Raw genomic sequence first — 24,611 nt, 5'->3', positions numbered from 1 at the left:
GCCTGCAGATCCTGAGGGTCCCTTTGACGTCATTGAGAGTACAATTCTAAAAAATAAAGATGACTCTGAAGGTCCTGTCCAACTCACAACTTGTATTGGATGACATCAGGACTGTGAATAATCAGGCTGGCCCGAAGCCAGGATGGGCTACGCAGCTTCCATCCCGAACTTCCTCCCCCTCTTTATGAAAACAGGCCCGCCCTGTTTGGCTCCCTCATGGCCCTGTCCACTGGGCATCCTCCTGCTGCAGAGGAGCCCGCCCACCCGGGGCCACCGACCCCACCCCCTGCCTTGAAATTTAAAGGAGGCTGGAGCTGTGCAGAGATTGGCGTTGAGGTCCTGCTGGAGTCCCGGACAGACCAGAGAAAGCCTTTCCAGGAGGCAAGCCAGGCGAGGAGTGGAGGTAGGTTGACTTCTGCTTCTCTCTCTTAAAAGTCTTTCTGGCAAACTAAGCCAATTCAAGGAATGCCTGAGTCAGGGACTGGCTTTGTGCTCCAGGCAAAAAAAAAGAGGATTAGCTAGTGTCTGCACCCAAAGGAGATTTCTTATTGAATCTGCATTTAAATGGGATGGGCTGAAGTGTTTGGGGCAGGGAAAGAGAGAGAGTAGGAGGGTTTATTTTTGGGGGAGTAAGAAATCTCCGCTTGCAAAGTCCAGGGGAACGAGAAAAGAATTATACAGAAATGCTCTGAATAGGCAACAGGAGCACCTCATGACTAACAGGCAAGAAATGTAAAATCAGCTGCCAGCGGGCCACTTGGGGTGGAGTTGGGGATGGGGATGTCTGGCTAGGCAGCCCCCCTCAAAGAGCCCAAGGGGGAAACTGAGGCTGGGGACGGCTCGGAGAAGGACATTCCCAGAGCACGATTTGGTGGGAAGTGCTGGGAACGAGGAGGAGGGGGCTTCCAGAGAAAGGCCTCTGAGCTCCCGCCCCCGCTTGCCGTCCCCACTAACCAGAGAAGCTCTGTGTTCTGGCTTTTTGCCCAGTGCGAAAATATGAGATCCTCTTTAAGGAGTTTTCAATTACAGAGAGAAAAAAATAACAGCAACGTCCTTTATTCCTAAAGCACTCTGCAGGAAGCCTATCAAGCCTCTAGGTTTGCACTGTTATTATCTTTATTTTCTTAACCTCACAGGGCAGGAGGGAGGGGAGGTGGGAGGCAGAGAGGAAAACATGCTGAGCTCCCAGGTCACTAATGATCTCAAGTGCAAAGCCGTGTGGTGAGGACCACGCTGGAATAATGACGGTAGTCTCCTGCGGCCGATTGATGACAGAAAAACATCACATGTGTGTGCATATTTACGAGCCCAGGGAGAAATTCTGCAAATACAGCTGTTCAGTGGAGTTCCCTCCAAAGGACATCCTAGCAACTTTAGTCTGTAGGCAGGAAGGCTCAGGCTGGGATCTGGACACTGTCTTGTCCAGAATCCATATATGACGATCAGAGTGAGCTGCTGGGTGAGAGCTTCCTGTGAGAGCAGAGTCAGACGCCGGGCACTGAAGGGGGTGCAGTAAATGTTGAACTAGAAAGAGCTCCATCCCATCCATCCATTTATTTTACCTCAAATGCCTGAGACACTAGCCTCAAACCTCTGGGTCTAGGGACCCAAATGGCTCTGTGTCTGTCCAGACGCTCCAAGACCCTCTCAGAAGATTCTGTGAAGCCTCGGGTCAGATTCTCCCAGTGCCTGTGCTATTCTCAGTTGCTTTGTCACAGTCTGGGATATCAGCCCCCAGGGAGTAGCTGAGGAACTGCCATGATGCTGGTACTAGTTAGTGCTCATTGACGCAGGGCTTTAGGACTTGTATTTCCTTGGGGCCTAAGAGCTGATGAGCAGAGCTGATGATCAATACATTTCAAACTATCATAGCAGACAGTGCGGTCATAGCTTTGGTGGGGTGACGTAAAGTGACCAGGGCCATCTAAGGCTTTTGTAAATGAGTGATGGGAACCACAGGGGAATTGGAGAAACTTATGAGGCCTGTCACTGATCTGCAACAGGAGTTTTTCCGGTCATGGGGTTTATAGCAGCCTAAGGGGCCATTAGGAGAGGGTCATCGTTTGGAAGGAAAAGTGCTAGCTTCAGGGCTTCCACAGCTGCCAGGATGGGTGGAGATTATTTTCGGTCAGATGGCTGCAAGTGGCAACATGGTTCAAAGCAATGATAGTGGGCTTAGCTCTAGTCAAAATTCAAATTCCATATACTACTCTGAGATACCTAGTATCTGATTCCAAGGGAAAAATTGGGGTGCTGATTATTTGGCATTGTGCATCTGCAGTCTCCAAATAAAATTTACATTTCCTGTGATTTTTCAGCTCCATCCTGATATGATGGCTAGTAGGAACAGTGAGTGAGCAGAATGCTCTGCGTATGTATTCCTTCTTTGGGACATTGCTTTTGCATGGAGAAAAATTCTGTTTATAGTTTCAGATTGTAAACCTCATGCTCGTCAACCAGCTCACAAAACCGTGTGATGGGTGTCAAATCAAATCGGATTTAAAAAGTGAGAATGAATTAGGCTCAGAGATAGAGCTAGAAAGAATCTTAGAGATCGTCCACCCTAGCCCAACCCCCACATCCAGCCACATGGTTTTATCTTAGTTGTCTACTTACATATAAGGACAACATGTTTTCTTAGTGATATTTTGTATATTTTATGTATATTCTCCTGCTGGGATATAGACTTCTGCTGAAGAGGGTAAGAAAACAGATAAACCTCTTCATCGCCTGAAAAGTAAGACTTATGACAGAAGGCAACGTGAACCAGGTCCTGGGCACACAATAGGCATTTAAAAAAATATTTTTTCAAGGGATAACTCAGGTGAGTTCTGATAATGACCATGATTACCCAGGAAATGCTCACCAGCTGTATGCATAGAACGAATATCCATGCCAAAGGCCATGACCCAGAAAGTAACTCTTGGCCAACAGGCCCAGCTGAGGTGTGCAGGATGACTATGTGATGCTCCTGACCTGTGCACCAGTGGCTTGGAGAGGTCTGTCTGGGAAATAACCTACAAGACCTGATTCCAGCTGGAGCCTCTGACCACTTCAAGGTCAGGTTGACCCCAGATACTGGGAGACTTTATATAAAGAGCCTTTTCTGTTTATTATGTAGCCACAAATATTTCATTAACTTACAACGAGGCATTAGGGAATCCAAACTGAACTCCTTCCCGCGAGGCCCCAACATCTGTAGACCTCTTGGGGCTTCCAAACCACCCTTCCTCCAAGGGACACCCTGGAAGGGAGACCCTGGGGTGTGTGAATTATATTCCTTTGCCCAGAGCAAGGTGTTCGCACTGAAGAGAAAGAGGCTCTGGTTGCTTCTGGCTATTGTTCTGGGCCTCAGTCTATGGGCCCATCTAGGCCAGTGGCTTGGAAAAGTTTGTTTAGGGATATACTCTGTCAAGATACACCACACACCCTGCTTCATTGCCTGGCTCACTCCTACTTGTGTTCAATAAACAGCTTATATAGTATCCATTACTATGATTGTTACTTGTCTGTCCCCTTCCTAAACTATGAATTTTTGAGGACAGAATACATGTGTCTTTATCCCATGAGCCTCTGCCTAGGGCACGGTTGGTGCTCAATAAGCATTTGATAGTGAATACAGAGTGAGTAAGTCATCACCTACGAATTCAAGAAAGGAAGAAATTAGATATGAGCCGAAGCCAGTTTGGCTCAGTGGTAGAGCGTCGGTCTGCGGACTGAAAGGTCCCAGGTTTGATTCCGGTCAAGGGCATGTACATTGGTTGCGGGCACATCTCCAGTAGGGGGTGTGCAAGAGGCAGCTGGTCAATGTTTCTCTCTCATCAACGTTTCTAGCTCTCTATCTCTCTCCCTTCCTCTCTGTAAAAAAAATCATTAAAATATATTAAATAAACAAAAAAAGAAATTAGATGTGAGATTGAGGTGGATGGGATGGGGATCTGACAGACACGGGGAGGATGGTACCCAAGGAGGTGCCCAAGCCCCTTTGTTAGGCATCTTTGCATGAGCAGTTTGATATCAGCTGAGTTTCTTGTAGGTAGGGGACTGAGGACTAGTTGGTGAAGCTGAACCCAGGAACCTACTATGAATAATCTAAAAGAGAACTTCTTTGCTGGCTATTCACATTTTGTCATGTTCACTACAAAGAGAAACTTGTTTAATTTTGCTTATGTGGTAAGAGCCATTGTCTGCCACCTGGGCTACATTAGAGAGAAAGAGAAGGCTTTTCTGTATTGTTTTTGTTTTTCTGGGAAGCTCTGGTTTCCTCATTTTTTGCACATAATGTCTCTGGTTGTCAAACATTCGTGTGTTCTACCTCAGATGGGCGTTATCAATAGGAAGAGTCTAGCCTTCCAGCTGTCTTAGCCACTAATTCCGGCTTCTCTCAACAATCACTCAGGCGTGTGTTGTGTAAATAGGCCTGGGAAAGGCAAATAAAAACACAGATTAAAGACAGGATAAAAAGCACCACCCCACATGCAGGGAAGAATGGCTCCTGTTGATACTGATCTGTACACATAGATGAAGGCCATGATTCTCTCCATTGTAAAGCATCTGGCCACAGGTCATCACAAGATGTGCAAATGATCTAGGAAACAGCATTGGCACATGAACACGGCGAGGACCCCATAGAGTAGGGGTGTCGAACTCAATCAGAGAAGGGGCCAAAATCTAAAAATCCAGCCTAAATCGCGGGCCGAATGGTTTACTGAACAGTCATAAACTGACAATGTCATAAACTGACAGCGGAGTGCAGTGATGACAGCGCGGTGCGGGCCACATTGCAAGGCCTGGTGGGCTGGATTTGGCCCGCGGGCCTTGTGTTTGACATATGTGTCATAGAGCTTGGGATCCCTTCTACCTTGGCAACTCCTGGTTACTGTTCCAGAGAGAAGTTCTAAGCTTAGGTGCTCCCACTTCTGAAGGACAGTAAGCTACCCTACTGTGAAACAGCCATTAGTAGGGGCTTTCCCTGATGCTTCTCTATGGCAGTAACACTGTGGCAAGGTGGGCATGACTAGCCCCGTAGGAAAACCAGGAAGCTCCACATGGTCAGCAGAGTGTTAAGTTAAGACTCTAGAGGCTGTGCTCCTCTCAAACAGCAACTTTGACCATAGGAAAAACATGACAATCCAGCCTCCGGACACAGTTGGAGTAGTGGAAAGAGTGTAGGGTTTTGGATATTAGATCTGGGTATTCTGGGTTTGAGTCCCGACACCACCTCTAGCAAGGTGTGTCACCTAAGGGCCAAGTCCCTTATTCCTTTTGTGTTTTTAGTGATTTTTTAAAGATTTTTTTTAATTGATTTCAGAGATGAAGGGAGAGGGAGAGAGAGCTAGAAACACCAATGATAAGAGAGAATGATAAGAGAGAATCATTGATTGGCTACCTCCTGCACGCCCCACTCTGGGGATAGAACTTGGACATGTGCCCTGACCGGGAAACAAACCATGACCTCCTGGTTCATAGATTGACACTCAACCACTAAGCCATGCCTGCTGGGCTAGCAGGCTAATTTTTAAGTTGATAATTTTGTATGGCAGTCAGGTGATGTTATAAGTATCCAAATGGCCCTTGGCAGGAAAAAGATTGCCAACCCCTGCCTTAAATAATACAGTTCTCAAAAATATACTCCAACATCACTTTCACGTGAGGCCGGTAAAATGCAGACAAATTTCAACAATGATAAATGAAAGCTTCTGATCACTTTGTTTGGTTCATGTGTGTTGAAATCTGGAGGTTATCTGAAGAATTATCAAATTATTACGCATTTAATTACCATGCAGTGATATTTGCTTTAGGGAGTGGAAGGAACAGGAGGAACTGCCCTCATTGCTTAACAGGAGGCTCTTTTAGATTAACATTCGATTTCACACTTTGTTTAGATACAGACTTTGGGGTTAACATTTTATTGCACTGACTAATTGAATTTGCTTTTGCCAGCTGAACTTTGTTGTTTTTACAAGGATCTAAGTTCATTAGGAAAGGGGTTTGTTTTTGTTTTTGTTTTTGGTGTGTGTGTGTGCGTGTGTGTGTGCGTGTGTGTGTGTGTGTGTGTGTGTGTGTGTGTGTTTATGGTAAGAGAAGGCAGATGGACTTCTATTTTCCTAGACCCACAAACGACACTCCCTTTGTTCCCAAAGATTGCTAGGATTACCTGGCAGAGGGTGGGATGTTGAGGAGATGACAATGCTCAGTATAGCTTTTTGTGAGTAGCCAGGTTAATATCCCCTGACTTAGACTCAGTTCCTTATGCCTATATTTTCAAGATGCTTTGGAGAGAATTCTACCCTGGTGATTGAATGGAGATGTGGCAGGATTCTGTCCTATTGACCTCATTGGAATGATCAAATTAAATAATAGACAGACTTTTCCTCTCTTATCTCCCAGTTATAAAGAGGTCTGTTTATAATGAGAGAAAACAAGCTTTGGCACATAGAAAATAACCTTTTTTTAAAGGTTAAGAATTGTTTACATGATGGCAGGTTTTGAAACCAATTTCTATTCTGAGAGCATGGTCTCTATAAAATGCAGGACCTAGAGCTACCAGGGCTAAGGGCTCCTGTCCCAGCCTCTGACTCTGGCTCAGACAAGAGTGAGCTTTTGTGGGCGCTCACCCCCTTCTCCGAGGCCTGGTTCCTCCTCCCATCTCACCTCACCTCTTGTCCTTACTCTGGCGGCATGCCTTTGCTGTCCCAAGGAGTTCTGACCATTTTTCTAATTTGTTGGCATCCATTCTGGGTCATGGTGGTTAGAGGGAGAAGGGGGTGGAGGGAGGGTGTTTTTGGTTTTATAGCCATGAGTCATTATAGGGTATTTGGTACTCTCACAGGCCGACTTTCTCTTACTCAGACTCCCAGAGAGAAACACAATAATAACTCCAAAATTCTCTTTACCGAAGATTCGGATTGCAAACCTTGCACATGGCATTAAATTCGATCAGAGTATCAATTTACTGTTGTCTTTCCCTTGCAATTTCCATCTTCCTCTTCCTATTGTAGCTTGTGTGCCTGCCTTTTTCTTGTGGGCACGAAATCCTTCCGTTCTATAACCACTGGGACGATGGCATGGTTTGTACCTAGGATTAGAGAACTTGACTGCATGAGTGACTGCGTTTGTACAGTTCCTTTATTGCAAATCACTTTATAGCAGGTGACTGAGTGTTTAAGTAGAAGTACTTACACCCATCTGTAAGTGTTTTACAGTTTACACAGCATGTGTACACTCCTTCTATCCCTTGTTCTCACAACAGAAACCATGCAGTGTTATGGAGGAAACCTTGAGAATCCAGCCCACTGCGTTTTGCATCCTGGGGAATAGATTCTATGTCCCAAAATGCAGATGCTTTGGAAGAACAGCATGCTGATGTTTACTCGGTCATTTTAACTTTATGTGAATGAGTGTGTCAGCTCCTTTATGGAGAGCAGATTTCTCTGGGGAAGGTGAAGAAGGTAGGAGGACAATGGAGGGAAAGGGTATAAAGGCACGAAGGACAATACTTCCTCTGCTGTCCCCCAGGTCCTTCCTCTAGCTGTCCTGCTGCCACTACAGTGACTTCGCCCAGTCCAGACCCAGCCAATTATGAGCTCAGTGTCCATTTCCGCAGGGGTAGTGACATGGGGGAATGCTGATGGATGAGCACCACCCATCCATCAGCGTGCCCCCATGCTTCCCCTGCGGAAATGAACACAGAGTGTCTGGTTGGTGTGATCATTGACTTCTCAGGCAGAATGGCACACATCCTGTGCTAGAGGACAGTAACCAGACCACTGTTCCCCAGAGCAGGCATCATTCACACTTGTTCAGAGGGACCAGTGGCCGGCGCCACACTGTCACTGCAGCCAGCAGGGCTCAATAGGGCCACCGGGTGAGAAGGTCAGAGGTGGTGTCCTGCCCAGGGGTGCCTGCCCTTGCAGCCTTGAAATCCAGGCCATGCTTTACTTGCTGAGTCATGTGCCCTGTTCTTGCTACGTGCACGGAGACCTGGTCAACTTGCCAAGCCCGAGTCTGCTGAGCTTCAGCCACCAGAGAGGGTGCCTTTTACAAATCAGCAGAAGTCAACTTTGTGTGCCAGCTGGAGCCTGCCAGGGCGGGAGCCTTGGGGCCTTGAGCATGGCAGGCTTTATGGCCATCCCATCACTCCTCTCATACAGTGATTTAAATAGATTTTTTTTATTGAGTTTAGAGAGGGAGAGGGAAAGAGAGATAGAAACATCAATGATGAGAGAGAAAATCATTGATTAGCTGCCTCCTGCATGCCCCACACTGGGGATCGAGCCCATAGCCCAGGCGTACGCTCTAACCAGGAATGAATCATGACTTCTTGGTTCACAGGTCAACACTCAACCACTGAGCCACGCCTGCTGGGCTCATACAATGATTCTTTCAGTGTGATTCAGAGAGTACAGTCCAACAAAAGTGAGAATCCTCATGGGTTTTCTTTGTCTTTTCTCTTCTTTCTTTCCCTTTCTCCCATTCTCCCTCCCTCCCATATTATTTCCTCCTCCTTCCCTCCCTGCATCCCTCCCTTTCTGCCTGCCTTCTTTCTTTCCTTCCTCCCTTTCTTTCTTCCCTTTGCTTCCTTGACTTTTTAGTTCGTTGATTCTGGGAAACCATCAAATATAGCAAAAGGGAGAGAACACATTTTTTTAAAAAAAACTTTTTTCAGTAAAAAGTGAGCCTCAGAAGGACTTCTTACACTTACTCCTCAAATCTCACCTCCCACCCTGGCCTCACCATGAGCATCTAGTACTGATCCCTTTGGTGGGAACTTGTGGTCCACTGAGGTGTGCTGGCATGGGTTCCAGGGTTCCTGAGCCTCAGTCCACGTCTCTAGTATTCACTTTCTTCTTTGTCCAGGCACTGCCCAGACCTCTGCACCCCCCTCGTTTACCATGGCAAAACGAGGACACAGTTCACTCCCTTTTCTCATTCTCCTTTGTCTTTAGACTGCACTCAGTGACTAATTTCTTTGTCATTCTCTTACCCCTTCAGCCTGCCCAGCTGCTCTCATTGCCTCTGATAGTAAGGATGGAGCAATCCCGTGTGTGTGTGTGTGTGTGTGTGTGTGTGTGTGTGTGAGAGAGAGAGAGAGAGAGAGAGAGAGAGAGAGAGAGAGAGAGAGAGGCTCGTTTGCACTGGATCAGCTCAAGGCTCAGCAAGGCCAAAAGAGTCAGAGGAAGACAAGGACTGATAGAAGACAGACAGTCTCTAACTCTCCCAGGAGCAGAAGACAAAATATGTTCCTCTCCCCCTTATGCTGATTCTTTAGTTACAAAAGGGTTTGACACGGTGCAGCTGTCGGAGTCTTTGCACCCAGCCCTAAGACAGGCTCCTCCTTCCCCGGTTGGTCTTCCTCCCTCTATTTGTCCAGGGAATGCAAATATGTTGATACTTCACTTGCCACTTGGCCATTTCCAACATCTAGAATCGTGTTCCACTTGGGAGGATGGCGAGTTCTTGAAATAAAACAGTAACTAGGCAAGCATCCAGAGGAAAGACTACACCAATCCCCTGGATTTGGGTGAATGAGAATATTGAAAAGACTGGTTGGCTTGGCGTGCAAGTTAAGTTCCTTGTTCAGCTGGTGGCTCATTTATTCCTTCAGTCATTATTTCATTCAGAATTTCTTCATGTCCTGAGAGTTTAGAGGTCTCAAGGCTTGGCAAGGACAATAAAGGATGGGACCATCTACAAATATGTGAAAATAATTAAGGTCGGGAAGAAAAGGGGAAATACACTTAAGATCTGTTTTTTCAAGGTCATAAGTAATGAGATAAAATTAAGAAGGGAAATTTAAGAGGGATTTTGGGAAATGGTGAGAAAGGGGAAAATTAAGGACGGCTGAGAAGGAAAGTTCGAGGCAGTTCCCCGTGTTCGGAAAGCTTTCTGTGTGCGATGGCCTACTTCTTTCTCCTGAAACTGCCTGAAACCAGTGAATAGCAGTGAGCTTTCCTCCTCTAAGAAAGGGACCCCCAAAGGGCACCGCCCCACACACACACTCTCTCCCGCCCCACTACCACCACCACCACTTCCCCCTCCCCGCCTGAGAGGGGGGCCTTGGGCATGCCAGATCGGAACAAAGGCCCAGATCCTGAGCTCTGTCTGTTCCTTTCACAATGGGCAAAGGGAGGTGGGGGGAGGGGGTGTGCTGGTTGGCAAGATTCCCTCTGAGCCCATGGCCTGGGTTTCCTGCTGAGTTCACTGTTGACCAGGCCCTCCTGCCCTTTTCCCCAATGCCCCCAGCTCTGGTTTCCCTGCATCCTAGGAAGAATCATAAAGAGTCTCCCACCACCCCTCTCAACCTTTATTTTGTGAAGGGAGCCTGGGGCCATGTGAAGGGAATGACACTTCCAACAGGGGGAATTCTGTGCAAATAAACAAAGAAGGAACCAGAGCCAGAGCCAGGCCGGGCCAGGATGAAAGTCCTGAGAGCCTCTGAGGGACAGAACACTGAAGATCCTTGGGATAGGGGAGAGAGGCGGGACCAAAAGTTGTTGTGACTGGAGGGAAATGAGTCAAGGGGAGAAATTCCCTAAATTAATCCTTAAGGATGAAGGAGCGAGTGGGCCTGCCAGACCACAAAATAAGATCCCAAAATAAGATCCCGGCCAACTAACCTACTTCAAGCTGCTGAGAGCAAGAGCACGGAGAGGCACACAAAAGCCGGGAACTGGGGGCCCAGGAAGATCTGAGCTTCTTGACTAAAACCAGACGCCTCTGCTCCTTTCTACACATCTGCACTTTGTCAGGCCTGTCTGTAAAGAAGGAGACCGGCATTCCCATGGAGCGGGGGTGGGGGGGAGGCTGGTCCAGAGGAGCCTTCTCTTTGTTGGACAAAGAGCCCTGGAAGCCATGAGTGGAAGAGCTGAGACAATCTGAGGTAGGCTGGCTCTGTGATGTGCCAGCAAAAAACCCCTATGGTTTCCTCTAAAGAGTCAGGGAGAGGGCATCACCGTGTCTCTGTCTAGTCAACCTCAGGACAGGAACTCACTTCAAAGGGAATCACGCCAGCTCACTGTGGTCCCCAGGCTGCCAAGAAGTGCCAGAGATGGTCTCACCCTGCAGCCCACAGAAATCTCTGGACAAAATCATCTTCCAGCAATCCGTGTCCATCCATGGATGAATGGATAAGCAAACTGCGGTCTATGTGGACAAATATTATTCTGCTTAAAAAGGAAGGAATTTCTGACACACGCTTTGACATGGATGAACCTTGAGAACATTATGCTAAGTGAAATAAGCCGGACACAAGAGGACAAATATTGTATGATTCTAATTATATAGATACCCAGTGCAGTCAAAGTCATGGAATGGTGGTTGCTAGGGGGGTGGAGAGTTATTGTTCAAGTGGGTACAGAGTTTGTTTGGAAAGATGAAGGTTTGGAAACAGACAGCTGTAATGACTGCACAACAATGTGAATGTGCTTAATGCTACCAAACTGCACTAAAAAAATGGTTAAGATGGTAGGCTTGGTTTCTTGTGTATTTTACCACTATATATAAAACAAACACACACACACACACACATCTTCCGGACACTTGTCAGGGCATTTCCTGCGAAGGAAACTGATTCTGGGGCACCCGGCCATGATAAAGTTGCAGGTTCTTGACCTTGGTTGTACTCCTTGACCTCTCACATCACACGATTAAGCTTTACCCCCATTCTTCCAGAATCTGAGGGACACTGAAGAAATGATGACTGCAATGAAGAGAGAGCTGCTGTGTGTACTGCTGCTTTGTGGAGCAGTCTTCACTCTGCCCGGGCAGGTGGGTGTGCAGTTCAGGTCCCTGAGGGCTGTGGTCCCTCCAGGGGCTCCTCAGTGGAGAGGGCCAGCGGAGCTGCTGAACACACATGTACATAATCCCCTCTGTATAGGATGCTTGGGATTCAGGATTACAGCAGCAGACCCTAAGCACTTAATTCTGCTCCACTGCCTCTGAACACCTTCTTTGGAGCTATTTTTTTTTCTTTTAATTAATCCATAAAATACTTAAAAAAGAATGAAAGTGCTGCAACCCCTCCTATTGCTTACTATCTCATTGGAATGGAAATTGTACAGTACACAGGCTCTCTGAAAATGTCCAGCAGCAAAGGACATCATAGAAGGCCAACTGAGCAAAGCCTTTCCAAGAGAGTCAGAGATGGTTTCATAAAGAGACGGGGACTACAGCTCCACTGTTCAATATGGTGGCCACTAACTTCTTATGATTGTTTCAATTTAAACTTAAAATTAAATAAAATATAGGGTTCAGTTCAGACACGCTAGCCCTATTTCAAGCGCTCAGTGGCCACATGGATTAGTGGCTACATATTGGACAGCACAGGTATTAAACATTGCCATCATTCAGAAAGTTCTTTTGGACAGCGCTAGTCTAGAAGGGGAGGAAGAACTGGACAAAAAGGCAGGAAATGGACTTTCTCCATGGGGCCAGTTACCCTGAGGGGGACTCTCTGGGAAGGTGGCATCTGATTGGCAGGTTGATGGGTGGTCTTTTGGATTGGCTACCTTTATTCTTAAGACACCCAGCATGTACTGATCCTTTCTCCACCCTTGGTTTCTCTGTAGGAAATCCACAGGCGATTCAGAAGAGGAGCTAGATCATACAGAGGTAAGATGAAGCTGAGCTGGAAAGGGGTTGATGAAGGTAGGAGGCAGGGTTAGGGCTCGGGGTGATTCAGGCTCTGTCAGGGGATCTATCTTCTATCTCCCACCTGATAACTTAAACTGTGTGTGAAGGTGAAATTGTACAGGGCAATTCTGCAAAGATGCCTGTGTGGTCCCCCCATCACTCACTCACATGCACCCAGGTAGCTGAAGGGAGTGAGCAGGATCTGAGAAGTCAGGGAAAGGTGTGTCCTCAAGGAGCCAGCTGTCAGTCAGGGATTCACAAAGCTCGGGGAGCCTGTAACTCATTGGCCCTAAGTCCTTCAAAAATACTAATGGAATAGCACGTTTTCTACACAGATCAAAATGCCAATTTTCTTTGTTTGGGGCCAGACATGCATCATTTCAGTGTGGTAATACTCCTGTGGACCCAAAACTCTACAGGCAATTATATACATGTGTACAGTTTTAAAATGAAATTAAAATGAAAAAAAAATAGAGTATTTTTTTAAATATATTTTATTGATTTTTTACAGAGAGGAAGGGAGAGAGATAGAGAGCTAGAAACGTCGATGAGAGAGAAACATCGACCAGCTGCCTCCTGCACATCCCCCACCGGGGATGTGCCCGCAACCAATGTACATGCCTTTGACGGGAATCGAACCTGGGACCTTTCAGTCCGCAGACCGACGCTCTACCACTGAGCCAAACCGGCTTCGGCATAGAGTATTTTCTAACACGTGCATTTTAGTAGATAAATTCCTTCAAAATGAGGGTCCATCAGAGAAAAAACAAAAAGCAAAAACAATAAAAGGAGTCTTTGGAGAAAAAAAATGTTAGGTACTTGTTGTCTTCCAGTGGAGAGCAAGAAAGGAGAGAGTAAGGTAGGAATGTTCTCAGTAAGACTGGAGGTGGACCATCAGTTTTGGTGAGTTGTGCTCTAAGAGGCCAGCCTGTTTTTTGTTACAGTGACCTGCAGAGATGAAAAAACCCAGATGATATATCGGCAGCATGAGTCCTGGCTGCGTCCCATGGTCAGAAGCAACCGTGTAGAATACTGTTGGTGCAACAGCGGCCAGTCAAAGTGCCACTCTGTGCCCATCAAAAGTACGTATGGCCCTAACTGGTATGGCCCTAACTGGTTTGGCTCAGTGGATGGAGCGTTGGCCTGTGGACTGAAGGGTCCCAGGTTCAATTCCGGTCAAGGGCATGCACCTTGGTAGCAGGCACATCCCCAATAGGGGATGTGCAGGAGGCAGCTGATCGATGTTTCTCTCTCTTATCGATGTTTCTAACTCTCTATCCCCCTCCCTTTCTCCCTGCAAAAATCAATAAAATATTTTTTTTTAAACTAAGTATGGACTTCAAGCCCAGGCTTCGAGCTTCAGCATCCAAGCTCATTGCCCAATCCCTGTCTTTATTGGTTCCCAACATGTTCAAATCTTTAAACAGAGATTCTGGGCATGATCTGTCTTAGGCAAATGTGAAGGTGCTGAGCAAAAAAGGAGCAAAGCTATGCGACCTCAGGCAAATACCTTCACTTGCCAAGCCTCAGTTTCTTTTTCTGTAAAATGGGGAGAACAATAGCACATACTTCATGGTTTGCCGTGAGAATGAAATGAGTTAATGTCGGAAACTGCTTAGAATGGTGCCTGGCATGTAGGCAGCACTCTTAATATTTTAACTCATATTATTCTTGGAGATACTTTGCAAGGAATGATGGGTTTCTTGTTTCTGCTTGACAGGTTGCACCGAGCCGAGATGCTTCAATGGGGGGACATGTCGGCAGGCTCTCTATTTCTCAGATTTTGTCTGTCAGTGCCCTGAAGGATTTAGTGGGAAACTCTGTGAAATAGGTGAGTAGTTGGGTATGAGAGAGGGACTGAAATCCCAATTGCCAAATCTACGCAGAAGGGAAATCTACCCTGGTGACAGAGGCAAGGAGGGGAGAGGGGACAGGAAGGGTCATCCAAGGGTTGGTTAGAAAAGCCAAAGTGCTGAGCCCACTTCGGAGTCTGGCTCTGCCACCAGCCAGCTGGGTGAGCCTGGACACCCACGCCCCTCCTGCGCTCCAGAGCTTCAGCAGCCAGCCTGCCTCATTGGTTTGGGGTGATGGCAGCAGCAGATGTGAGACCCCCTTGAGAGACGAAATGAAAGGGGGTTCACATGTGCGATGTTGTGTGTCCTGCTTTCAATCAGATGCCAGTGCCACCTGCTACAAGGACCTAGGTGTCACCTACAGGGGCACGTGGAGCACAGCGGAAAGTGGGGCCGAGTGCATCAACTGGGGCAGCAGCCTTCTGGCCCGGAAGCTCTACAACATGTGGAGGCCAGATGCCAGCAAGCTGGGTCTCGGGAACCACAATTACTGCAGGTGAGAGGGCTGTCTTCCCCACTGAGGAGTTGTTTTTTCTGGTGAGAAGCTGCTACCGTTGGGGACACACACTGAGTGGCCAGATTTTTATGATCTCTGAACGCATAATAATCTGGCCACTCAGTGTGTGTGTGTGTGTGTGTGTATGTGTGTGTGTGTGTGTATTTGAGGCCCGGTGCATGAATTCGTGCATGGGTGGGATCTGGCCAGCCTGGCCAGAGGGAGGGGACATGGGGGGTTGGCCGGCTTGCCTGCTGGTCAAACTCCTGGTGGAGGTGACAATGTGCATATTGGCCTTTTATTATATAGGATATACACTGAGTGGCCAGATTATTATGCGTTCAGAAATCATAATAATCTGGCCAATCAGCGTATATATTGGAGACAGAATTTCTATTTAACTTTTGCTCTTAAGACCCTCAACTCGTTAGTTGAGGCCCACCCACGTTATCAAAAATAGTCTTAAAGCCAAATGATTATAGATATTAACCACAGCTACAAAATCCCTTCCCAACAGCACCAGCCACATTAACACAAAAAACTAATCATCACAGTCCACCCCTTATCAACTTGGCACACAACCACATCTCCTTAAACCACACTTGACCTCCAGATGAAGACAATAACTAAGATATAGTCCCACCTGACGTGATACAGCTACCCTGTGCACCAGTGTTTCCCAAACTTCTCTCATGATGAGAATCACTTGGTGGAGTTGGTAAAATACAGATTCCTGAATCCCAACTAAGAAGTGCTAAACTAGAATTTTTGGGAACATATAGGTTCTAAGCACTAGCTAAGTATACAATTTTACCTATATGTTCCCAAAAATTCTAGGTTAGAACTTCTTAGTTGGGATTCAGGAATCTGTATTTTAACAACCCCACCAGGTGATTCTCATCATGAGAGAAGTTTGGGAAACACTGCTGCACAACCAAACGCCCACTCTTTCTTTCCCCAGAAGAGGGTGCAAAGTCCCTGGGCCTGAGAGGGAAGCTCTGCTTTTAACTCCCCCTGGCTTTCTCTGGCTGATTTTTCAGAAACCCAGACAAAGACTCAAAACCTTGGTGCTATATCTTCAAGGCAGGGAAGTACGTGCCGGAGTTCTGCAGCACACCCGTCTGCTCCCAGGGTAAGTGCAGCCACCCCACCTGCCCTGGGGGGTCCAGGGGAAAAGAGTTGAAGGTCCTTCTACAACCGGGAGACCAAGGAGCAAGCTGCGAGTTCACAGTCGGGGCTGCAGAAGGAAGAAAGTCATGAGACTTAGGTCCTCACCCAGGCTTGGCCCTAGCTCTTGTTGACCTTGAGCTTATTTCTTAACACCTCTGACCCTCAGTTTCCTCATCTACAGAGAAGGTGGAGCTGCATCAGTGGTTGCCAGTTCTTTTGTGAATGAATGGGGAGTCTCCATTTTTTTTATTGCTGGGCCTATTTCTTAATCTCTCTCTCTCTCTCTCTCTCTCTCTCTCTCTATATATATATATATATATATATATATATATATATATATACAGTCACATTTTTAAAAAGTATGTATATATATATATATATATATATATATATATAGAGTCACATTTTAAAAAAAGTATCTATCTATCTATAGATAGATAGATAGATATACTTTTTTTAATGTGACAAAATTTCCCAAATTTAAAAAATACTAAGTTACAAAAGGTAATATGAATTCAGCGGTGCTTTTCACAAATAATTGTTACTTACACAATAGCATGAAAAACCCATTTTGAAGTTCTAAATATACAATACAAAATAATGTGCATTCGGTCTTCAGCTAATGCTGACACACATGGGAATCTGAGGGCTCTTGACAGTAATGCTAAAGCATCTGCCCCACCTCCCAGGATCTGGTCTAAACTGGGACTCCCTGGTCTAGGTGATCTGAAAGATCCCTTCCAGTTATTTATTATCCTAGTGTGTTTTGTGAGTTTCAAATGGGGAGAAAAGAGAGTAACGTGGGGGAGAGTAGATGAAAATAGGCCGCACTCTCTTGCCTTCCCAAGCCCAGCAAATCCTCCAGAGCCCTTGCAGGCAAAGCCTGAGAAATCAGGGCCTGCTGACATGTTCCTCTATTGAAGTACCTTAGTTCACTGTCAAATATAAACAAGGAAACCATAATCACTTTCAAAGCAGCTCCAGAAATAATCTCCACTAATTAAACTCAGCTCCCTTCCTTCTGAGCCTGAATATACCCTCAGAAGCTCTTTCAACACAGCAATCTAGGAAGCCATCTCCAGTTGATGGACGTTGGCCATCTCCGTGTGAAAGGGCTTGAAGAAGCCCTGGTGGCTGTGGCTCAGTAGGTAGGAGCCTTGTCCTGAAAGGTCATGGGTTCAATTCCTGGTCAGGACCCATACCTAGATGGCAGGTTCGATCCCCATCCCCAGTCAGGGTACAGGTGGGAAGTAACTAATCAATGTCTTTCTCTCTCTCTCTCTCTCTCTCTCCCTCTCTCTCTCTCTCTCTCTCTCTCTCTCTCTCTCTCTCTCTCTCTCTCAATGAATATCCTCAGTTGAGGATGAAAGAAAAGGGCTAGAGGAAAAGAAAAAGGGAGGAGGGACCCTCCTCACCGCAGGCTGGCTGCCTTCGCCTCTCCAGGCCAGCAGCTACATTGCAGGCCCTGTTGCAAACTCCAACGTGCCGGTTTTAGCAGTCAATGGGTTTTGTTTCAGTTTGAGATTTCCTCTGTTTCAGGAAAAAACGGGGGCTGCTACCTTGGAAAAGGATTAGCATACCGTGGCACCCGCAGCCTCACCGTGTCTGGTGCCTCCTGCCTTCCGTGGAATTCCATGCTCCTAAGAGGCAAGATCAACACCGTGTGGAAGCCCAACGCCCTGTCGCTGGGCCTGGGCAAACACAATTACTGCCGGTATGTGGCACATGGTCCCAGGGGCTCAGGTCTGCCGAGGACAAGCCTGGGGCTGTGGGATGGGAGGAGAGCTGATGCCTAACGTTATATGAAAGACCCAGTGGGTGGAAAGAAACCATGGCTATTACCTAGTCCAACCTATACATTGACTAGAATAATACCTATTATTATGAGAAGCAAAGTCCACCCGTTTTTCAACCCCAAATCCCAAGTTCAAGGTCCTTTCCCATCGCCATTTAGTCCTCGTCTGGTCCCCTCACACCTGGCACTGTTATTCCAACAAATAGAAAGAGTTTCCTCACAGCACAGCTCCCAGTCCCTCCCAGCGAGCCTGGGAGAGGAGCATGCCATGTTGCTGACAGTAAGGTTGTTTTCTTATGGTGCGGTCTGTGACGGAGCCGCGTCCAGAACTCAGGATCCTCCTTCCCAGCTCAGTGGTTTTGCCACCGGTTCACTGAGCCCCCTTCCCCTCTTCCATGGCTTGAGATGTGATTGAAAATGTGATCTAGAACCTTAAACTCCCTTTTTATCATCTAGGAACCCAGACGGGGATGACAAGCCTTGGTGCCACGTGCTGAAGGGCCGCCAGCTGACGTGGGAGTTCTGTGACATCCCCCAGTGCTGTAAGGGCCGGCCCCGGGCCACCTCCCTTTGCCCGGCCCCGCTGCCCTGTCCCTGTTGACCGTTTCCTCGGCCATGCCCTTTCCTGTGTCTTCACGGCTGTCTGGGTCAGACTGGGTGGCTGTCAGATCTTCAGGAAGGTCAGGCCTTGCTGGGGAGGGAGCTTCCATGACTAAAGCAAGGATGTGGGGGGCGGGGGACAGGGGGCACTCTTGGACAGATACCCACTTCCCGTGCCCAGGAAATTGTCTGAGGATAGATTATTATTACTCAGTTCCTGTGAACACAAATTAGCTACAGTCTTCCTCAAGAAACATAGAGTCTAACTGGGCAGGCAAGACACAAATGATCAGTTAACTCACAAGCAAGGTTGTGTGGAGTGAGGCCCCCATGATTGGTGTCAGTAAGCTTTCTTAGAACCCTGTGGGCTTGGGGGGTCTTAAATCAGCTTCGTGAGGATGTAGGATTTCACCTGTGCCTCGAGGATAAGGCCGAGTAGATGGGAAAGAAATGGGGCAAACATTCCCTAGGAGGAAGTTGCAATGCTTCGTTATTTCTTAAACCAGGGAGTGGCTGCAGAAAGAAAACTAGAGGCAACGAAGCATAGCAGAAAGATCCCCAGTTATGGGTTTTGACAGATCCGGGTTCTGATCCAGATGCCTTGGGCAAAAATCTTTCAGCCTCTGGAGTTCAGTGCTGTGAGGATTACAGATGGTGTAGGTACTGTGTTGGCATGTACCGTGTACTCAGCACATGAAAGCTGGGTTTTTATCACCAGGGAGACTTTACCCCTCTGTGCCGACCTGCAGAGCCAGTAGAAACTCAGGGGTCCCGAGAGAAGAAATCAAGATGGGTGCTCAGGACGTCCGACCTCATCTCCCTTCTCTGCCCTCTTCTCCCTCAGCCACCTGCGGCCTGAGACAGTACAATCGGCCTCAGTTCCGCATTAAAGGAGGGCTCTACTCGGACATCACCTCCCACCCGTGGCAGGCTGCCCTCTTTGTCCAGAACAGGAGGTCGCCCGGAGAGAGGTTCTTCTGCGGAGGAATTCTGATCAGCTCCTGCTGGGTCCTGTCCGCAGCCCACTGCTTCCTGGAGAGGTAGGGACTCGGCAGGTCCAGCAGCTCCTCCTGCTCCCCTGAGAGGGAGCCTCAGACAGGAAGAAGATTCTAAGGCTGTTTCTCCACCAGGTATCCTCCCCACCACCTGAAGGTGGTCCTGGGCAGAACATACCGCGTGAAATCTGAAGTGGAAGAGCAGAGATTCGAAGTCGAAAAATACATCCTTCATAAGGAATTCGATGAAGACACGTACAACAATGACATTGGTAAGATGTCATTACTCTCCCTGCTCCAGTTCAAGCTCCAGACCGCAACACACACACACACACACACACACACACACACACACACACACATGCGCGCACATCACTCACACCCCTCCTTCCAAACCCTTGCCCTCTCCTTCACCTTCCTCCCCTGAAATCAGAAGCAGCTCTGGAGGTTTTCACAGGGTTTTCTCTTCCTCGCTCTCCCTCCCAGCACTGCTGCAGCTGAAATCGGATTCGTCCCAGTGCGCCCAGGAGACTGGCTCTGTCCGCACCGTCTGTCTCCCGGAAGCCAACCTGCAGCTGCCCGACTGGACGGAGTGCGAGCTTTCTGGCTACGGCAAGCACGAGGCGTGTAAGTGGAAGGAAGTCTCGGCCCATCCTGCCTGTCTGCAGGACAGCAGGGGCTGCAGTCACTGACCAGACAGAGGAGACAGAGGTCATGAGCGTGGCGCCAGCCCCGGGCAGGCACTGAGCTGTCCGTGTGGGCGAGGTCCCTGTGTGTTGAGAACTCATCATGGGCCTTCCCTACCTCACAGGGCCTGAACAGTATCAGTGCTTGGAAGAGCTTAAGATTTCAAGAAGGTTCTCAACAAGAGTGCAGACAGTCGTTAAGGGTCTGGACCTTGGACTACAGTCCCACAGACCTGAGTTCAAATCCTTGCTAGCAGTGTGGCTCTTGCTTGGATTCCTAAGTTACAATGCTCCAAGCCTCAGTTTCCTCGCTGGTGAGATGGGGACAGAACTAGCAACATGCACAGGACAGCCCCTCACAAAAATTGTCTCCAGGGCTCTATGGCAATGGTGCTGCTGCTGAGAAACTCTGGGTAAAACTCTATAAAAATCACTGTTTTTTATAGGGCAGAACAGTAACATACTGGCCATTTCTCAGGACTCAACCCCATGTGTGTGAAAGCTGGATCCATCTTAGCTATGATTAGAAAAGCAGGCTTCCTCCTTCCAAAAGGTCGACAACTTTCCCTGCAGCCTTAAGACGCTTTCCCTCCTCTCTCTTTCAGCTTCTCCTTTCTACTCTGAGCGGCTGAAGGAAGCGCATGTCAGGCTGTATCCCTCCGACCGCTGCACGTCTCAGTATTTACGTAACAAAACCGTCACGAGCAACATGCTGTGTGCCGGGGACACGCGCACCGGAGGGAACCAAGCAAACCTGCACGATGCCTGCCAGGTAAACGTGAGCGTCTCCAGAACCCGAGCCCACCCAAGGGTAAAAGTGACCCTTGGCCAGCAGGTTCCTAACCATGGAAAACCCTCCAGCCAGCATGGGGGGATTTCATCTTAGTGAGGCGCTGGGGATTCTGCATGAGGCCCTCGGAGAATGAAGCAACCGGAGGAAGATCAAAGTTGCCCAAAAGTCAGAAATCTGAGCGACAGGAAATTTCCCCAGTGTCTACTCAGGAAACTCCACCTAGTACAGGATTTCCTGTAAAACCCAAGCAGCGAATTGGCCATTGGAGTGATGGATAAGGCAACACAAATTAAGAAGTTCTTGACTTAGGTGCTGGAGGATCGTAGTCTGCTTTGCAGCTGGGGAAGGAGGCATGGCAACCACTGGCTAGCAGGAGAGAGATGACCTGTGAGAAGCGAGGTTTAAAAACTCACTCAGTCCAATAACCTGGGTCAGGCTGTCTGTGTGGGCATCCTTACTGGAGTCAGCACTTCTGTTTTGTGATAACAGGACACTGGCCCATGGGACCAGACCAGCCTGTGTATTAGGACCTAAGTAGAGCCAAGGATCTGTTACTGATGACACATGTGCATGCCTGCAGTGTGTCCGGCTGACCGCTGAGAGCAGCGGTGAGAGGGGTGCCAAAAGAAGGAAGGCCAGGCTCCTGCCTGGAAGACTTAGGGGACCCTTTGTGAACCCCTTGTTTCTTGACAGCCTTTGGTTTCTCTCTCTCTCTCTCTTTCTCTCTCTCTCTCTCTCTCTCTCTCTCTCTCTTTTGTTTAAATATATTTTATTGATTTTTCACAGAGAGGAAGAGAGAGGGATAGAGAGTCAGAAACATCCATGAGAGAGAATCATCAATCAGCTGCCTCCTGCACACCCCCTACTGGGGATGTGCCTGCAACCAAGGTACATGCCTTTGACCAGAATCGAACCTGGGACCTTTCAGTCCACAGGCCGGCGCTCTATCCACTGAGCAAAACTGGTTTCAGCGCCTTTGGTCTCTTTTTGAAAAGTTTCTTCAGAAATCTCCATTGTGCCACCTCGCTCAACACTCACATAAAGGTTGGCTGTGAAGTGAAACCATGATTATTTGCAAGCTTCAAGTTAAAAACCAAAAATCCTTTTGATTCAGCAAGATCACAGCAGCGAACAATTACCAAGAGTTTTGCTGAATCTAGTACATTGTTCTCAGAGCTTTTCACACTTTCTTCCAATCAATTCCCAGAACAATCTCATCAAGCAGGTAGTACTATCTCTCTTACACTGATAGCCCCAGGCCACACAATGGTGTGGAGTTAAAACCAGGGCTGAGGCCTGACACGTCTGAGCAATTATCTCAGAAACTTACTTTACAATATAGATAGAGCCTAATCCTTTTAGAGGATCAAGATCCTTGACATAGTACCCTGTGAACTAAGTCCTATGAAGAGTCCAATAGTAACACCACAAATGTCAGCCCTAAATTCCACCCAAAGCAGTTTTTGCAAACAACTAACCTGTTCTCCTTTTGCAGGGTGACTCAGGAGGGCCCTTGGTGTGTATGAAGGACGACCGCATGACTTTGGTTGGCATCATCAGTTGGGGCCTTGGCTGTGGGCAGAAAGATGTCCCAGGTGTATACACCAAGGTCACTAATTACCTAAAATGGATTCAAGACAACATGCGCCCGTAACCAGGAACACCCAGTTCCCTGACATCATGGGAGACCTCACCTTCCTCCACTTCAGAAGACACACCAAGACGGTGCTTCTTTACACAGACTTCTCCTGGACCAGCACACCGTACCAGTGGGGGGAGAGCCAGGAGAAGAGGGGAGAGGATATATTTTCACAGGTACTTCCCTCTTTGGAAGTTTTCCAGGGTTAAGACCTGATATCAGAATGTATTCTGTGAGATGGAAAGACAGATAAATGCCAACCCCTCCCAGAACACCGCCATCCAGGGCAAATAGGTAGGACAAAAGCCTAACCACCTAATCTGTCCACGCGAACAGCGTTGGACGTGGGACCACGGAGAAGAAAGCATGTCTCTGTGATAAAACACAACAAGATCCTTCAGGAAAGAAGTATTGCTTTAGAAACCGAATGTCTATTTATAGTGACAAGGAAGCCCAGCAGAGGCCTGGGCCCTCTAAGGAATGGGCTAGCTGGCTAGATCACGTTCTTCAAACCATCCTTTAAATCAAGTATTTGGCTACCCCCTTTCTCCATTCTACAGCTCTTGGAGGGAATTCCCTTTGTGTACAGTGTAAATGTTTTTTTCTTTATAATGGGAGGATTGTACCATTTTAATAACTGATCACCTAGGCTAGAGCATATTTATGTCAGTTCATTGTAGTGTTTACTTTCTGTTGCCACAATTTTGTATTATACTATACTGAAATAATAAATTAAAATTTATTTTTCACATATTTTCCCAGAGTGGAATAGTTGTTATATACACATTATCGCACAGCTGATTGGTCCATGTTCACTTTTTTAAATCATGTGCAATATTTTCTTTCATTCATTCAACAAATACAGAATACTTGCTGTGTACAAGGTAATGTGCTAGGGACTGTGGATAGTAAAAAATGGGACAAATAAACCAGTTAGACAAATAACAAGGTAGAACAGAGATGGACCACAAAATGGCAGAGAGAAGCTTTTCCTGGAATTCAGTTGCAGGAGGGATTAGGGAATCTTCAAGAAAAAAATAGAATTAGGTAGGGCTTTCAAAAAATGGGCAAGACTTGGACTGGTAGAGAGGTGTGGGAAAGACTTTCCTGAAGCAAGGAATATCAGTGCATGAAATAGTAAAGATTTAGCAAAAAGGCAGTGGGACCATGGGGAGGAATTGAGTCCCACAGTTTGCAGTGAAGTTCACAAAGATTGTGGGTTGGGATTTAGATTATGGGGACTTTGAGTGGCAAAGTGGGCTTAGTTTTGTAGGCAACAGGAAACCACTGAGGCCTTGGCTCAAGGAAAGTGATGAACTCACTGTGCCTCAGGAATATTAAGTAAGTGTGGTTGGGGAGACAGCAGACACGGGAGGTGAGGAGGCTCCCTGGACAGCAACCATAGAACTATTGTAGAAAGGAGAAATGAAGGAGTAAGAAGAACCTAAGCACGACCTGCTAACATGCAACGTCCCAATTGTTGGCTCAGACGAGAAACTAGTATTTGGGTCATCCCCCGCCCCCCTCCCCGCCCCGCCATCCTACTTTGCTTTCCTGTTCATCAGAAAGAATTAACTCCCAGGCCAGTCCACACAAGTTCTGCTTAAGGAATGCTGCTTTCTGCTTCTGACAACTTATATAACCCATACACCTGGCTGCTGCCCAGCAGGCATCACTGACGCCCCAGATCCAAGAATAAACCTGCTGATGCAATGCTTCCTGCCGCGTATATGCTGACAGTTCCTTGGAGACAAAAAGGTGGTTGGTTGTAGTTGTCTCTCACGATGTAAGACTGCTCAGTTTGGGGGTTCTCAGAAAAATAGTAGTTTTAACTCATGAAAGAAAAAAAAAATACTCCGAGTAAGGCCCAAGAGCTGGATTTGCAAGGGAAGGGGGGGGGGGGGGAAGGAGGGAGGGAGGGTACAGAATCCAACCTCCCTGAAAGGCTGAA

General features: G+C 47.4%; 1 protein-coding gene across 1 annotated transcript; it reads left to right on the top strand.

Annotated features, from left to right (window-relative positions):
• The first annotated feature begins 244 nt into the window (after positions 1–244).
• Positions 245–23,413, top strand: PLAT (plasminogen activator, tissue type). Its single transcript, XM_084879781.1, has 14 exons — positions 245–403; positions 11,674–11,769; positions 12,570–12,612; positions 13,578–13,715; positions 14,354–14,464; positions 14,808–14,982; positions 16,023–16,114; positions 17,692–17,866; positions 18,404–18,489; positions 19,392–19,587; positions 19,678–19,814; positions 20,029–20,169; positions 20,834–21,000; positions 22,517–23,413. Exons 2-14 carry the CDS (start codon positions 11,695–11,697, stop codon positions 22,673–22,675), a joined length of 1,695 nt encoding a protein of 564 aa, XP_084735907.1. The 5' UTR covers positions 245–403; positions 11,674–11,694; the 3' UTR covers positions 22,676–23,413.
• The last annotated feature ends 1,198 nt before the right edge of the window (positions 23,414–24,611 follow it).

The sequence above is a fragment of the Pipistrellus hanaki genome, assembly GCF_964339955.1.
Source record: "Pipistrellus hanaki genome assembly, chromosome: 3".
Lineage (NCBI taxonomy): Eukaryota > Metazoa > Chordata > Mammalia > Chiroptera > Vespertilionidae > Pipistrellus > Pipistrellus hanaki.
This window is presented reverse-complemented; position numbering and strand designations above follow the sequence as displayed.

Coding starts and splice junctions, on each gene's coding strand:
- PLAT (XM_084879781.1), top strand. CDS start 11,695: ATGATGACTGCAATGAAGAGAGAGCTGCTGTGTGTACTGCTGCTTTGT. Junction 17,867..18,403: donor GGCAAACACAATTACTGCCG/GTATGTGGCACA, acceptor TTTATCATCTAG/GAACCCAGACGGGGATGACA. Junction 19,588..19,677: donor GCCCACTGCTTCCTGGAGAG/GTAGGGACTCGG, acceptor TTTCTCCACCAG/GTATCCTCCCCACCACCTGA.